The sequence below is a fragment of the Haemorhous mexicanus genome, chromosome 2 (genome assembly GCF_027477595.1).
Source record: "Haemorhous mexicanus isolate bHaeMex1 chromosome 2, bHaeMex1.pri, whole genome shotgun sequence".
NCBI classification, from domain to species: domain Eukaryota; kingdom Metazoa; phylum Chordata; class Aves; order Passeriformes; family Fringillidae; genus Haemorhous; species Haemorhous mexicanus.
Genome location: NC_082342.1, coordinates 107,820,400 through 107,837,435, shown reverse-complemented (window position 1 = coordinate 107,837,435; position 17,036 = coordinate 107,820,400). Strand labels below are relative to the sequence as shown.

The 17,036-nt window shown below is 37.0% G+C and overlaps 1 protein-coding gene across 5 annotated transcripts in view; it reads right to left on the bottom strand.

Annotated features, from left to right (window-relative positions):
- The window catches only part of CNKSR2 (connector enhancer of kinase suppressor of Ras 2), a 207,202-nt gene that overhangs the window by 109,808 nt on the left and 80,358 nt on the right, over positions 1 to 17,036 (bottom strand). For 4 of the 5 annotated variants that reach the window (XM_059839878.1, XM_059839879.1, XM_059839881.1 and 1 more), the window contains exons 6-8: positions 13,742 to 13,861; positions 7,169 to 7,228; positions 2,342 to 2,410 (exon numbers count right to left, since the gene is read on the bottom strand). In XM_059839878.1, coding sequence (XP_059695861.1) covers positions 2,342 to 2,410; positions 7,169 to 7,228; positions 13,742 to 13,861 — 249 coding nt within the window. The remainder of the gene's footprint in view (positions 1 to 2,341; positions 2,411 to 7,168; positions 7,229 to 13,741; positions 13,862 to 17,036) is intronic. The other variant, XM_059839880.1, reaches the window with a different exon arrangement.

Below are 17,036 nucleotides of genomic sequence, written 5' to 3'. Positions count from 1 at the left end.
AAAGACAGACATTAACTTCAACTTGACAGATAAATACACTGGAAAAACTGAAGAAGGATTTTTAAAAAGGGCCTTTAACTCTAAAAGAAATTAAATTTTTTTTTTTTTTTTTTTTATTTTGAGTCTTCACTTTCAAGACATGACCTCAATAACAGCTACATGTGAATAACATTTCCCTACTTAGAATTAAGTATTTTAAAAAAATCAGATATTTAAACAATTTAGTCAGTTATTTCTATGGTCAGTACTAATGATATAAGTAATGTGAGTTACATATGATATGTATGATAAATTACAGGGAGCAAGTTGTCCTGTATCTGCTGCTGGTGAGTAGTATATCAAGTGTCAAAAAAATCAATAAACAGTAAAAACAAAATGTAGTATCTTCAGAATTATTAATCTCCTAAGCAAGAGTCAGTGTAAGGAATAATACCACTACCCAGAAAAACAGATTTCTAGAACTGGGCAATAAACTCCTCATGACAGGGGCTGGAGTACAAAAGGATTTTCTTAGATTCTTATCAAATTCTGCAGAATTTATATAAAAAATTAAATATTTGGGCTTTATAAAATTGTAGAGTGAATGTAGTGTACTTCTGCAAAGGTAACATGGGAGGTACTAAGATCAGATTTCTAAGAAAATCCTAGTTGATTTTCACACTTTCACTGTGCAAAATTAACACTAGAACACAAGAAAATTATTTGTATACATTATATACAATATCAATGATGACATCTATTTCAATTATATTGTTGATACAACAAAGAAAAGCAAAGTAAATGTGTGGTTTAGTCTATTACTATATATATTCACCATTTAAACTAAGTTTGTCTTAGCTCTCTATGGTCCTTTTCCCTAGAAATACAATTATTTTCCTCCGTGCCTCTGAAAATACTTCACTTATGCAAAAGCCAAGACACCCAAATCCTACATTAAATATTCCATCCATGTAGGTAAGAAAGCTTCTCTTAAGGATAGTCAAAACATTACTAGTTGTGTTAGGGTTAAGAATCTGATCTTTCCATCAAATAAATGCAGTGTAGATGTGCTAAGAAAACTAGAATAAATACCTAGCCAACTGGAAATCTTCAAGTTGACAAGGCAACTTTACAGCGCCACCAGAAATTTTTGGGAAAAATAGCTAGCTAGTACTGAATGTTTAATGATGTGCTTCTTCAGACATGTATATATTTTAACAGCCAAAACAGTAATGCTCTAAAATGCTTTTCAAATTAAATTGATGTCATAAGCTCCCTTAGTGCAGAAAACCAGAGAAATTCATCATCAACTGTACATGAAAAGTAATCAGAGGATACAATGCTTATAAAGAAGCTCTAGGGCCAAAACAGTATTGCAATTCACCCTGACCTGCTCAGATTTATCAAATTACATTGCATAGCTCCAAAGATAGCTTCTTATCTCTTAAGGTCCACATACGAACAGTTTATTTGATTTCAAACTTAACTGGAAGGTATAGTGAAATATTACCCTAACCTGTGCAGAGGAGCTGACATGATGTACAATGGCCCAAAGCTGGACGTGGAGCCCCATGTGGAATGACAAAACACAACTTTTAACAAATGGCTGCTGCACTAATACCATATATTCTTTCACTACTCTCAAGAAACTTCATACTTTGGAAAAAAATAGCTCCTTTCTATATTGTAAGTCCATCTTTTCTTTTAGAAAGCCTTACCTTAGAAAAGGTAAATTAGTTTTAAGAGTTCACTAATCAGAAATAAAATCACCAGGCACTAACAAGTATCTCTTCCCACAAAGGGCAATTTGCATGGTATTCGTTTTCTTGACTATCATTTCTGAAAGGTTTGTTTAATTTTAAGTTCCAAGTTTAAAATTTCTCTTTAAATTAAGTCAACCACCCTATGTACCCCATGGGAATTTCACATGCTTGTCTTCTTAAAAACCACACTCTACATTTTCCAGTGTGTTTGAAAAGTAGTAAGTTTTCCAGCGTCCAGGAAGCATTCTTGATGTGAAACCCACATGGGTACAATATTTCCAACTCCCTGCATCCCTTCAACCCAAAATTTCCATTACACTTACACCAACTTGTGCATGGGCAAGGAGAAAACAGCCTAACAGATCTCCCAAGCCAGAGATATTTAGCCTAACTTGGTATCTCCTGTAATGCTCAGATGATCAGGGTTTAGCTAAAGACTAAGAACTATGTGGATTTAAAAGAGAAAAGGAAAATTTAGATGTTAGAAGAAATAATGATTTACAAAAACACATTTTTCTACACAATTCTTCTAATTTCTACACATGCTACGTGCCCCAACACCTCTATCTCCAATTGACACAGAACATAGTTATACATACCACAGTTTGGTGGTTAACTTGAATCACTTCATCCCCAGCATGGATTTTCTTGCACCGATCTGCAGGTGACTGAATTTAAAATAAAAGAGATGATCAAGAATACAGGTCTTACTGGTCATCATCTCTCTTTCAGCAGTATGATTGCTAAGCTATGTAAATCAGGTTAGATTGATAGACATTCTACTGTGAAATAAAGAATTAAAGAAATATTTAATAAATCAGTTTGTTCTTGTTGGAGAAAAATGATATGCACTATTCTACACAATAAAATCACATGTTAAGAAAGGCATGAATATATATGGTAAATGAGTCCTAAGGATTTCTCCTGAATTTCATACTGCCAAAAGGATGCTTTAATCTGCCAGACATATCTTAATCCTCAAAACCCAGTCCCTGGCTGACTTTTGAACCCATGAAGACTAGCTGACAATTCTTCATAAAAAAATTTCCTAAAATTGTCTTTTTATTCTACAACATTTCAATATGTTGCAGAGAGCTGTGGTAAATTACTGTTCTGCAAAGAGCACACACGAAGAGAAGATTGGGTTAGGTACAACCTAGGAAGAGCAAGTAAGTTACTGCTAACTGTGGTTTTGGAACACTACCAGGGTGAAAGAAAGGCAACCATCATCAGAATCCTACAGTGATCACACTGCAGGATCACAGTTTCAAAAAAGCAAAGTAGTTTTGTACTTTGCTTTTGCCTGAAAAAATTCTCAGTGAGAATTTTTTTCAACAAAAAAAACCAAATAAAAATAAAAACCACAACAAAAACCGCCTCTTTCATTAAAGTGAAAGCCACACGAACATTCCCTTCTCTCTTTACAGTAGACCAATTTTTTCTGAGGGGAATAGTTCTAAGTTCAAAGGAAAACAAATTCCTTCAGTTCTCCAGAGTCACACTTTAATTTTTCTCACAATACTGTGGCTGCCAGAAGGCACTTAATTGACTCCACAGCAGAAGGTGAGACTGACAGTTCTAAAAAAGGAACCCAAAGGAAACATGTTGCTCAGGAGCAGATTTCCAAAAAAACTGCTATAAATTTTATTTTAAGGAACGAAATGAATTTAATTTTCAGGTGAGATAAGAGGTCATCTAAAGAAAATGCTCCACACCTGAAATGTGGACTCTTTGTAATAACCTGGGTAATACATCCCCATTCAAAACATATGTCCCACAGCTAAGCCATGACTTTCTAGCTCAATTGCACATAATTCATGGCCTAAGTTAAGGACAGTGTACAAATGAAAGATATCTAAGAGACATGAGAGGCTGAAAGAAGGGTCACTCATGACTCATTCCTAGCAGACATTGCACAGGACATCCTAAATCAAACTGGGCTGGTAATATCATTTTACTTTATATAAAAAACACCAGCCTTGATATTTTGGCACTATTTAAGCAATAAAGGCTGAGTGACCTGGGGAAAAATTTTAACACTGGTGATTATGTCTTCTGTCTGCCATTTCACTATTCACACTTACTCATTCATACCTCTAAAATCTTTATAATCCTCCTATGTAATACAGCTCTTTTAGCTCAGATGTAGTTACACCTAAGACTTTTAAAATGCAAATGCAAGTGAATTCTGTGTCATTACCCTTGAACTCTTCAGGACTTTATTATGATACATCCTTTGCTTTACAGTGTCTTCAGCATTTGCAGCTTAGATCTTGAAAAAACAGGTCAAGTTTGCCAAGACGTTAAAACATGGTCTGAGAATCTTCAAACTGGAAAAGTCTATGTTAAAAAATGCCTCATTGCAATTATGCCTCAAACACAAGGTGAGGTAAAAAAAAAACAACTTAGAAATATATGTAAAGGCTGCGATCTTATGAAGGGGCTGTAACTCCTGTTCCTTATTGCTTTTCCTCTCCAGTAAAAAACAGACATTGCTTGTAAAACAGTATCTTTTATCATAGCTATTTAAGGAAAACAGAGGAGAATCAATGAGGTCTTTCTTTTTTAGATGTATATGCTGATCATTAAGCACAGAATCCACTCATGAAGTCCTACTAGGAGGAACAAAGTGTGCCACACCACAACTGTATCCTCATTAGCTGGCAATTTCGTTCAACAGGGAGCTGAAGAGATGGAAGCACCTCTCACTAAGGCTCATACATCAATAACTAAAAGCTATCCAGAATCTGCTTAGATTTATGCTTTAGAATAGATTTAGTTTTCCCTTTAGGCTAAATGTCTTTTTCCTATTCTCCTGATATACCCACACTGTCTGAAAGTCAAGTTTAGAGGCCCTGGAGCACAACTGCTTCATGCCTACCATTGAGATTTTGGTAGTATTTCTTCTGAAAATCTCTCTTCCCTGTGATCTAAGGGCACCATGCAAAGCAAACCAGACCACAGTAAGCGCTGACACTGAGAGCTCCCCCTTCAAAGCCACATCTCCTGCTGGAGATGCATTGCATGCTATTGCTCCAGAAAAATGCTCTTTTTTATAGGAAAACCAAAGGACAAAATGGTCTTATTTGAAGGACACATTCAGTTTGTGAATTGAAAGAATCTCTCCAACATGGTCTAGATGGGCTACTCAACAAGGAACCTAAAATCTTTTGTTGGACCAAAACACCTTTTAGATGGTTACTTCCAAATAAAAGACAGACAAACGAGCTGGAAAGCTAAGCTTGCTGTAATGCTACAAGGCCACCAGAGAGAAGCCCTTACAGGGCAGTGACCTGTAAGGAACACTGCTTTCTCTCAGTCCAATCTTCAGAGCTCAGCTGCCTTGATCTGCAGGGCTAATGTGTTGGAGGAGATGACTCCTAATGCCAAACAGCAAGATTCAAACTCTAATGGGATTTGCAGTTGGACATCAAGCACCTCAAAGGCCAGACAGAAAAAGCAGAACTGTCATTAAAAAAACTACTCTCTTACATTAATGTGGAGAGCACTACCATGATACTGTGTTTAATACAGACACATGTTTCTCTCCAAGATCATTCAGACAATTCTGTCACTGTCTCACTTGGAAGAGAAGACTTGGAAATTAAAAGGACACAAATTTTTGTTGAAATGCCAGAGAATTTGGATTCAAACTGTACTGGAAAGAGTAAACGTGTTAAGGCCAGCAGGTCAGATCACATGTGCACCATTGTGATCTTATGATCTCATTCTGGACATGCAGCTTAGATCTTTCTCCTCCCATCAACCAAAATCAAAACTCTGTGTGCTTGTGTGCGTGTGCACGTGTGTGCATGTGTGTGTGCACGAGTATATGTTTGTTAAAGAAAGCAGCTAAAAACTGTGTTCTTAAAAGCAGGAGACACCCTTCTCTAAAGCACCACTCTTTTTCACAATTGCTTTAACATACAGCAGCTTTTCCCCTTGATAACAGAGTGCAGTTTCTTGGTCTGCCGTGAGCACCTCCAGGGTGTCACAGTGAGTGAAAGAGACAGTAACAACAGCAGAAGAGTCATCATGATGAAGCTTCCTGACATAGCTTTAAATTATGTTCATGAATCACAAAAGATAAGGGTTTTGAGGGAATGCATTAGGATTTTATTTTTATCTTTGCCCCTGGGAAATTAAATCCATTAGCAAGTTATGGAAAGAAATTGTTCCTTCTTTTATTTGAGAGATTCAACTGTAAAAATTGTTCTTTATTTCATATATTTTCTAGATTAAGTTCAGCTGTAGCTCTGTTTGGTTTGTTTAGTTTTGCTAATTTCACTAATTATGTCTATAGGCCTGTCTATATGCTGTAGGCCTGTCTCTCTAGAATTTTTATTTTCCTTGAAATTCCTTACTTTTTTTTTAATTCCAAGACAGGTCGCATTCACACAAATCCTACAAGAGGTATTATCTATTGGTTATGACCCATGGATATTCTGCCCACAGCAGAAAACAGAAAGGAAAAAGGCTATCAGATTGCAGCTCCTATGAAAGGATGAAAATAATATTCCTATTTTATTGAGATGTTAACAGAACCTCACTGCAGATCAGATGCAGCAGCTGTAAATGTCATGTAGGTAGTTTGCACATCCCACAGGATGACACAGTAGCATGATAAAACAAACATTTCTGACAGCTTCATTTTAAGAAAATGCCATCAAAATCTTTCAAAGGAATTGACTAAACCACTATGGAACAGTTCAGTGTTGTTCAGTAATTGTTCCACATTAATTGAAGACCAGGGATATAAGCCTTTTCCCCCAAAAATTATAATTTTTCTCAACTCCTAACAGACAGACAGTTCCCTAAATATAGTGTACAAGGGAAGGAGGTTGTATTTCAAAGGCTTTTTGAAAAGTAGTCTGTTATGTTTTACTTGCTCTTTAATGCCTTCAGTGACAATTAGTACACTGGTAATAAGTGTTCCTTTCCATAGGCATTACTCAGAAGTTCATGCAGAAATACATGGTTATTTGTCAATGTGAAGGGATGTCCATTTCCATGCACTCATTTCTTAAAAAATGAAGCTTGATAGATGGAAAATATAAAAGCTGTTTGTCTAATACTGCAGCAAACTTCAGCATAACAGCCTAAATATAATATAGACATTTGTCTTTTATTCACAGAGCAAAGTAACTCCAAGACAGCTGCTTCCTGTCTGGATCAACTAGAGCATTTTAAATGTCTTGCAAGAAGACATCAAGACTGGTTCTCTTGGTCCTTAACTGGGAACAACTCTTTCAATTCTGAGGTAAACAAGCACAAGCATCTCTGCTGTCCAACATGCCATTGGTCCTTAACAGCCAACCAGCACAAGTTTGCAAGCAAAATGTAGTTTATAGCAAAGGGAAAGCATTAACCACAGGTAAGGTCAGAAAGGCTTCCAGGTCTGAACATACAGTATTAACAATACTTACATTTTCTGTTGTTCCAGTAATTACATGAAGACCATCATATGTTGACTTAATGTACATACCCTAAGAAAAAGACATTATGGGAAAGAATTTTTAAAGTGTTTCACAAACCAACACCATCCAAACAAAACTTGCATATCGCTTAAAGAATTGCTCATTTCTTTTTGTTTTCTTTAAGACATGTGGACTCTAATGCATGCCATGAGGAATTTGTCTCTGCATAAGAAAGTGCTTTTTTATACACTCCAAGAACAGCCCAAATCATTTTGGCCCTGATTAGCAATAGAAAACTAAAACGTCTATCACAGTTATGTCCATAAATACTCCCCAGTATTTTTAAATACACTTCTTCAACTACAAATAGAGCAACGGCTTCCCAAAAGCCCCAGAATTACAAATTGTCTTAGTATGATCAATATGCCTGTTTTCTTTGAAAACTACTATGTTGAGTTTAAAAACATCTGGAGTCTTCAGTAGGCAACGCTGCAAACACAACTTTCAAACAGTTAACCAGTGCTCGGAATTGTGCCTGCAAAGTGGCTGTAAGTCCTTCTCAATAGCCTCACTCATCCCAATGAACACTTCAGCTATAAAACTCAATGATGGAAAATTCAACATCAACTTTGTTAGCTACCCCACTTCTTTCAAAAAAATATGAAAAAGGAGGGATAGCTTGTGAACAGACAGAAATTCCTGCAAGGGTAGTCCAAGACAGTGTCCCAAATACACCTTTCCACCAAGCCTCAATTCAAACATTTTAACAACATCTACTATGACACCGAGAGAAGGAAAAAGGAAAGATAATTGGCACATACTGAGCATTCAATAATTTCTGAGGAATTTCCTTTCCCTCAACCACTTTACAGAAAGCAGGTAAACATTGAGTGCCTGAGTAAACATCCTCTCCGTAATCTACTTTTTCTCTTTTTAATCAGAGTGCCACAGAGAAGTCTGTCCCTAGCTGAGGAGCCCAGTGCACTCACTGGTGAGCAGGGATGGTAAAGAGGCAAAGAAGACAAATCAAGTTGGACTAACCCACATTGGGACCAGAACTGGTAGACATTTTGGTAGCAGATATGAGGAATTGCACCTAAATTAACAATGTGGATACTATCCCCAGTAAAACAAGGCAGGAACTTCCTGAGTTTCTCTAGACAGGGGCTCAAAAGTGAATTCCTATTTTGTTCTGCACAATTACATAGTGTTAATAGCATCAAACCCAGTTATGTTCAGCTACCACAGCTAGAAGGTAAAATAATCCAGAACCTACTAATTAATACATGGTCAGAAACCCCCTGACATCATCCTTCAACTTCCAGCTCTTCTATGAACCTTCAGCAATTTGTCCATTGACTGGCTCCATCACACAGCTTTTGCTTAATTCAAATATAGAATGGCTTTTTCATACATTTATCCTCACAACACCCCTGTGAGGTAGGGAAACACTAATAATATACACACATCTTAAGACTCATATACAGATATCTTACAGGAAGCATGATGAGCCACACAAGAGGCTGAAATATGTTGGTATCTGTTCTTTGGTACACACACCTACCCTCAAACCACCACTAATGGGGACCTCAATCCTTCTCAGGACCCCCATCTAAGTCACTGGGCCACACACCCTGCAACATGGCAAGAGCTAAAATCACAGTGACCATGGTGACAGGAACTTTGACTCAGGTCCCCAAACAGAGCAATTTCTGAAGAAAGCCACATCTTTATTTTTATGCACAGTGAGTTACTGCTTTCAACCTTAAACATCAGGGTGAAAGCTGAGGGAAAAGTCTCACACTTTATGGTTACATGGTGTTTAGTTTTGTGCAAAGCATTGCTCCAAGGGATAGTAAATTCATCCAAGTGTCTTACCATTCCAGAGGACCATTCATATCCAATCTAGTCTTTCCAATAAATTTAAAAGACTTTGAAAATGCAAAAGAGGAGAAAAAACTTTGGCAGAATGTCCTTTAAAGGCTAGGATCAGGGTTTTGCACACATTAAAAAAGAGAGGGAAGAAGGAAGCTGAAAAATATCCACCCTAGATTGCATTTATTCCACATGTGAAAAATTAATAAATGTTATATTTGTACCACGTCACATTAATTTTATAAGAGCCAACATAATTCTTGATATAAAGCAGCTTTTAAATAAGGAGAGGTAACAATCTGCAACACAAAAATAAGCCCCTTTGACCCATGTTTCTTCAATCCTTGTTTTAAGTGAATATATGGGAAATGGTACAGAGAACAGAACATTTCTGGCTTACAATTGTTTGATCTGGAATGGAAATAAGAATTCCACAGACATTTACAAGTTTTCCTCTCTCTGCCTCCTTGTGGCTGCACAATATCAATAGTACTTTTAGCAATCAAGAATACAGGGGAGATCAGTGTGTGCTCTCTCCATTTGCACTGGAAGAAACTGGTAGATACAGTCTTAGGTACTCAAAGACAAGTCTCTAAGAATTTACAAGAATCAGTTACACCAGATAAAAGGGAAGATAATTCAGTTTATATAACTAAAATAACCATAAGATAACCAATCTAGTAATCAGGAATAAATGTATGCCTAGATTAAAAAATGAGTAACTCATGCTTAATTATATGAGAGATTGCCCTGATCAGTTACGGGTACAGTTATAATTTCAAACCAATCATTACAATTTATCTTGGTGATTAATGGTTAGGAAAGAGACCTTTTGTGCTTTTTTTTCGCCCTTTCTTTGTTTTTACTTATACTTTTTTTAAGAATGAAAACAGAATATGATATATTTATAACATATTTTATGTATATAAATATATAACATATTTCTCAATATTTTATGCAATGCTGGATGGAAAAGGAAAGAAGATACTAATTTCATTTTATCACACATGTAACTGAGATTTTTACTTTCACTCATTTTCATGCAGCCCTCCAAAGTTGCACGTGGCTCTTCAACCCCAAACAACTCTCAGAACGCTGTTCATAACTCTTTCACAGCTCTTCCAGTATTTCAAACTAAAAAATTCAGGAATAGTAGTGCACTATCCTGGAAAGGATATCCTGGAAAGGAAGTAGGCAGTACACTTTAATCAGCTGCCACACCCTGCTGTATCAATGACTTGTATTTTATGAGCAATTTTTTACATGACAAGCTTCTTTTGTTTTTGCTTTAGCAGGCAAAAAAGAACCCCGAACAATCACTCTCATATTCTGATGAATTTACCTATGTATTTCTGAACCCTTGAGATCACATAACAGTCACTTACCTGACTGGGATTAAAATGATTATATGAACAGGAAAGAACTGAAAGGCAAGATTAACCTTTGCTACAGATCTCTGATACTCTGTTCCATATTAAAAATAAAAATAAAGTAGGAAGTGACTGTTGCAGAAAAACTACCCAAGAAAAACTTGGTTTTCTGCTTTTTGTCTAAATATACTCACTGTTTTCAGTCAAACAGCAACATTTTTAAGTTTGTTTCATGGTAAAACATACTACCTAAGCTAGTCGGTTTGGTCTCTTTGAACATCAATAATGTAAAAACATACAAAATTAAATTCTGCTTACTGATACAGACGAAACAACTTGCAAGTCCATGAAGAAAAAAATCAAAAAAAAGAAAGGATTACACATGGGAGAATGTTGGTGATTGCAAAGTTGACCACATTAATCCATTTTAAGGCTTTTTAAATAAGCTCCTATCATGAACTCTTTGCCCTTACTGCACAGCCACTGCAGGCTATATATCTTCCCCCAGCAGCACTCACTGGAGAACATGAATGCAGCCAGTCACAAGAGACAAGGATAGAGGGAAAACAAAAAAGGAAAAAACAACCAAACAGCAAAACCAATACCAAACCCCACCCATAACATTGCTTTACCCAGTACACAAGAGGTTCTCTACATCACACCCTAACAGCAATTTCTGCTTGACAGGTTTAGTTGCTTGAAAGGTTATTTAGTCAGAGATGTTAGCTAGTTTTACTATCTATGAGACATGGTAACACATTTACTTGATTCTTCTTCATTCAGGTATTAGTTTGAAAATTTACATTTACCTCTGACAAATACTTACGTTTCCACAAGAAAAGACCAAACACAGTGAAGGAACTATTTGTGCTGATTAAAATATCCTGATCATGCCAATCTTCTTTTAGGTTGTAAAAGCTTCAAGCATTTTCTCGACTCCATCATATATTTACCATGAGTTTAGGGAAACAGCATTGTTTTCCAACCCTTTAACTTCCTTTTCATGTCCTTTGCTTTTCCTCTCAGATTTACTTTAGCTTCTTAGCTATTGAATTTGAGATGGTAGATTTTCTGTTTATGATAGGTGACAAAAAATCTTCCCAGTTAGCAGCCATCCTTTTCTTTTTTCTTCTGCCTGAAGTCCTTCCATTTTTAGACATTTTATTTAGTGATTGGTAAAGCCAGCACGGAACTGTCATGTGGGTAAAAAATCTATAGGAAAGTTGACAATAAACCATTTTTCCACCTCCATCATTGCACAAATCCTGGAAGAAGGTCCAGAAATGATTGAGCTTCACATTTATCCCAGCATTTCTGACGTGCAGAGAATATTCACAACTCCAAGTTCCACCACCAGTTCTTAAACTGACACCCTCAGCACTCAGTGGGGCAGGTATTAGTTTACAAAGCAAACAGAAGCCCAAGAACCCAAAGAGCACATAAATCACCAAGAAGCACATGACACAGGTGATCTGTTGGCCAGACTGGCGCGGCTCCGAAGGGAAGGGGATGATTTTCACTCTCCCGGCGCAAATCCACATCCTTGGCGCCTGCTCTGGAGAGCTCACAATCTACAGGAGAGGCACAATGCCCTGGCAACACAATAGTGGCACGCAGGCAAGGATGAGGGGGAAAAAACATGACTATGTCAAAATGGCATTGTATCCTTCTAAAGCTGGTATACTGCATGGTTGCTATTTTCCTTTTTTAAAAGAATACATATAATTATTTTTCTATGACAATGACATCAAGACCCTGCTAAATTGGTTCACAAATACACAAAAAGAAAAAACCCTGCCTTGAAGAGCTTCCAGTTTAAACAGACAAGACAGACAGAGGGTGTAAAACAGAGGCACAGAGAGGGAAAGAGATTCTCTCATCAGCTACCCAGCAGGAACAGACCCATGAAACACACTCTTAGTTACAAAAATACCATTCAACATTTCTCAGTCCCTGGGAGTTCATACCAACCTACACAAAGACTTAAAAGAAGGGGAAAAAAAAAGAAAAAAAAACAGTCACAAGACAAAGGAAAAAAAAATTCAAGTTCAGATAAAAATAGACAGCACTTATAAAAAGGTGACCAAGAGAAAGAGGAAGATTTTTCTCATTACATAAGAAGAAAGGGTTTCAAAAGGTTGACTGCCGTGGTGGAAGAGTTAAAATTACAGTGGAAAGGGAGGGAAAGAGAGGGAGCAGAGAATCCATGAGAAGCTGAAATCCTGAAGGACAAGTTTAAAATGGATTCAGAGATAAAAAAGAAATCCAGAAGAGGAAGGGAAAACAAACTGCAGACTAAAACAAAGAATGGGGCCATATTTACTCATCCAAGCTTTTGGGGTATTTCTCATATTTTAATTGCAATTTTCCAAAAGAATGGAAAATTAATTTAGTGTACAATTGCTCAAAATAACTTGGCATATCAACTTTGCCAAGAAAAACAAATCAACCCAAAACCCAGCAAGAACCAACCACCCACAATCCGAAATATTCTCCAAAACTACAACAACCAGACAATTTCAAAAACCTGCTGCAAAGAGTACGGCAGTTTTCCTTCAAGACTATTCAAGAATATGGAATGAGAATAAGCTTGGGCAGAAGTTGCAAAAGCTGTTTCTGTAGATAAAAAAAAATTTAACTGTATTCTGAACACCTTCTTTTCTACCTCCAAAAATTATGGGAACAGATATTATTAATGCTGTAAAGTCATACATCTGGAATTGTTATCAGTGTTGGTTTTTTTCCATGCAGCAGGTGTTGGATACTTGAGTAAACAAGAGATCAATGGTCAGCTCTTGAACAACAAGCAGAGGATGGCTGCATTAAGAGCCTTCACAAGCACCTGATTAAGAATGCAGAGTTCTTGCAGTAAAATTCAATGAGTTACTTATCAGCACTGCTATGAAGCCCTGGAATAACTTATGAAATAGCTTTGTATCCCCGAGATACTATGAAACATTTTCCAGAATCTGACAGGTTTTGTGCATAAGCCCACGCAAACTTCTTGGTTGAGTTGATCTTAGTAATTTAAGTCCCTTCTGACTTCAAGATCCTAGAACAATCTGAACCATTTTTCAGAAGCTAGTATAAATGGCAAGAATTTCTTACTCATTTCTCCCTGTTCACTAAACTCTGCATACTTCAGTAAGCTTTACAAAGTCCCTTCCTGTTGGCCCAGCTGCATGAGAAACCAAACTAGCAAAAGGAATCAAACTGTTTTCAAACTTTAAAATAGAATAGGCTAAAATGTCCTATTTATTTTCATATACACAACTTATTTTAAAGCCATCACTTTCTCATCCTGGATGATGGGTTTGATTAACTGCGTACTTCTTACCAGCCCTTCACTTGGCTTGATGTTTGTAAGCTGGATCACCTCAAGATGGGCAGACTGGGAAACCAGCGGATCAGAAGAGAGCGAGATAATGTGATCACAGACGCCAGAGAGAGTTTTACACTAGAAAAGAAAAAAGAAAAAGAAATGTCACAATAAGCACACCACTGCTAACTGCTCAAATGTCAATATACAGTTGAAATCATCATGTTTCTCAAGTGCATACAAGGCAGAGGGGGAAAGGTCTCAGGCAGCAATACAATATGAAATACATAATCTGTGATGACCCTGAACTAACAGCACCAGACCAGGGAAGAACAGGAGGCCAATGCTTTTGTATCTGAGCAGAGACAAAGAGGGGCTCCCACGCACTCTCAGTGATAGACGCCCTGCTCAGGCACACAGGGAATGCGTGGTGAGCCCCAGCCCCCACCCTACCCACATCTTTTGCAAAGACAGTGTCTCAAAGCCCACTGATTTCCACTGAATGTGCAGCTGCTCAGCACAGATGAAAATCAGGCTCTTGATGATGACAGGTAACTCCCATTAACTCTGAAGTTCTATACTAACAAAACATGCTGATTGTCTTTGGACTGCATTTTCCCATGTTCTACAGCTGCCAAACATGATTTACTGTTGCAGACGTGACGATTACAATAAAACACCACTTCACAATGGGATAACTCTTAAACCAGTTATTGTTGGCAGCCTCTGCAGCAAGACAGAAAAAAATTCTAAAAAGGCTGAGGCTGTGGAATTGGTACTGTTTTATCTCCTGATCTCTTGCTCCCTGAACAACCTCTTCTAAGAAGCAGGAAAGCTGTGAGGCTTTCCTATCATTCTTTGTAAGAAAGTGATTTTTGAGAGTTTCAATGTTTTCCAAGAAGTCCCCTTCCAGGAACTTTAAATGATTTCTCTATTCATATTTCCAATCCATCTTTTGTCAGCAAATTCAGGGATTAGGAGATTCTTCTGGTCCCAAAACTGTGGGCATCTCCAAAAGCAATTAGGAACCAACCTAATTCCTCTGAAATTCCGAAGATGAAAGCTAACCAGTCTTCTCAAATGACTGAAACACAACTGCACACAACAGTTGCTCCAGTCAATCTTCTGAGATTCCAAAGTACAGTTCTTACAGTAAAAACATCTGCAACAATGCTATGGAAATGTGATGTAAAACCGGATATAACCTCCTGCCAAATCACCACTATAATTCCAAATTGCAAACTACAAATATCTTACGTAAAAAGAAAAATTTTTCAAAAGCTAATAAAAACAAAAAAACAAAACCATTAAAAAAACCAAAACCCAAAAAGCCAACCAAACAAAAGAAAAGGAAAAAAAACCAAACCACACAAACAAACAAAAAAAAAATCAAACAAAAAAACCTTAATCAATAATAGTGACATCTTAATCCTGTTACAGACCAGTACACTCTTCTCCTCTTTAAAGTATTTCAAAACAGTTGATAGTTTAGGTTTATGTAAAAATTGCTTATTTTATTGAGCAATCGTGTTTCAGTGTGAATAAGCAAATCAGAATCAAATGGAAAATGTAACAAAATTTATAATACCAACATGACCTTCTTCCAGAAAAAATACTACCTTCAAGTATAGTAACATACACCATCCTTCTACTTTTTCATGATGAAGAATCATTACTGAAGAGAGGACATCAAGAAATACATAAAATGAGGTTAAGAATGGTTTGTGCTTTACCTGAAGTACAAAAAAGTGAAAAAGATAACTTTATTGAAATTTGGGCTTCTTTAATGGCTTTTGGACACATGAAAATTGCTTTGAGCCGGCATTTTTAAAGGGCAAAAATTATAATAAATTTATTATAATTTACATAATAAAATTGAAAGCAATATTTCTGTTAATTTGTGTTTTTAAATTCAGTGTTGGCATGTTATTTCTACTTCCATCTTGGAACTGCACTGACAATTATTGAAAAATTGCTTAAAAAATTACAGAGCACTCAGCTATTTCTGCAAAGTGATGAAACATTATAAATTATTCTCTGCAGATGAAAATGGAGTTTTTCATATCTGTTTAGACTTGTATTCATTCACCTATTCTTCCTAATAATCTTCTCTAATCCCATTAAATGTATGGAGTTCTTAACAATTTCAGAGAAACTTCTATCTATAGTGAATTAATTTTTTTCTCCGATTTTCAACAGTTGCATTGCAGAGAGATGCCAAAACACACAGAAAAGGAGTGTTCCTACCACCTAAGACAAGGTATGACATTTCACAGATGTGGCTCCTCATTAAAAAACACGTTCCCAGCTGCCTTGAAAGATGATGGGGAAAGGAGAGGAGTCGGGCAAGTCCAGGATGTGGCATGGAGCAGAAGCCTAAGCTGAGATGCACGAAATAGCCCAGTGGAGCAGGTGCACCTCTGCCTCCCCATGAGAGGGGTTCAGACAGTCTATGCAGCAATGCCTACGGTGATCAGCATTCCAGTACAGTTAATTGGTTGCAATCATAAAACAAGTTGGTGTGAATATTCCTCAAGAGGATCTCTGGGAATACTGGGTGCCAAAATCCAGTTGCTAGGATAAAAAAACATGCCATATGCTTCAATGCATTTCTTAAAGAGTATTGCCTTTTGGGTCTCACAGCTTCCTTAGATATTCCCACTGCAGTTCAACATTAATTAGTTATTGGGATAATGCAGCACATTATCCCTATAAACTACTATACATTTAAATATTTTCATTACATATTCCTTGGTTAAAAAGCTGAACTGTGAGTAGGATCAGATATATATTTGGTGTATGTTTCAGTCTCAAGCTGCAACAAGGGAAATACAGGTTGGATATTAGGAAAAAGTTTTTCACTGAAAGAGTGATTAAGTACTGGAATGGCTTCCCTGGGGAAGTGGTGGAGTCACCATCCCTAGATGTGTTTAAAAAAAGACTGGATATGGCACTTGGTGCCATGGTTTGCTTGAGGTGTTAGGGTATGGGATGGACTTGATGATCTTTAAGGTCTCTTCCAACCTAGTGATTCTGTAAATTCTGTGAAGACGAATTTTCATTAACTCTGAACTTGTCCAGAGAGAGCCAGGACAGCAAGGAGCACACACTTACACGGCAGATATTCTCTGCCCACTGCAAAGGCAGGGTACGTAGGCCCTCACTGGAAACACATCCAAAGGCTGACACAGGCAAAACTACGCATTTTTTCCTTGCCTTTACTCTCAGGAATATCTCATTCACAGTTTGTGTTGACAACATGCTAATCAGCATAATTTGCCGTACAAACAACAGTCTGGTCACCAGGAAGGTG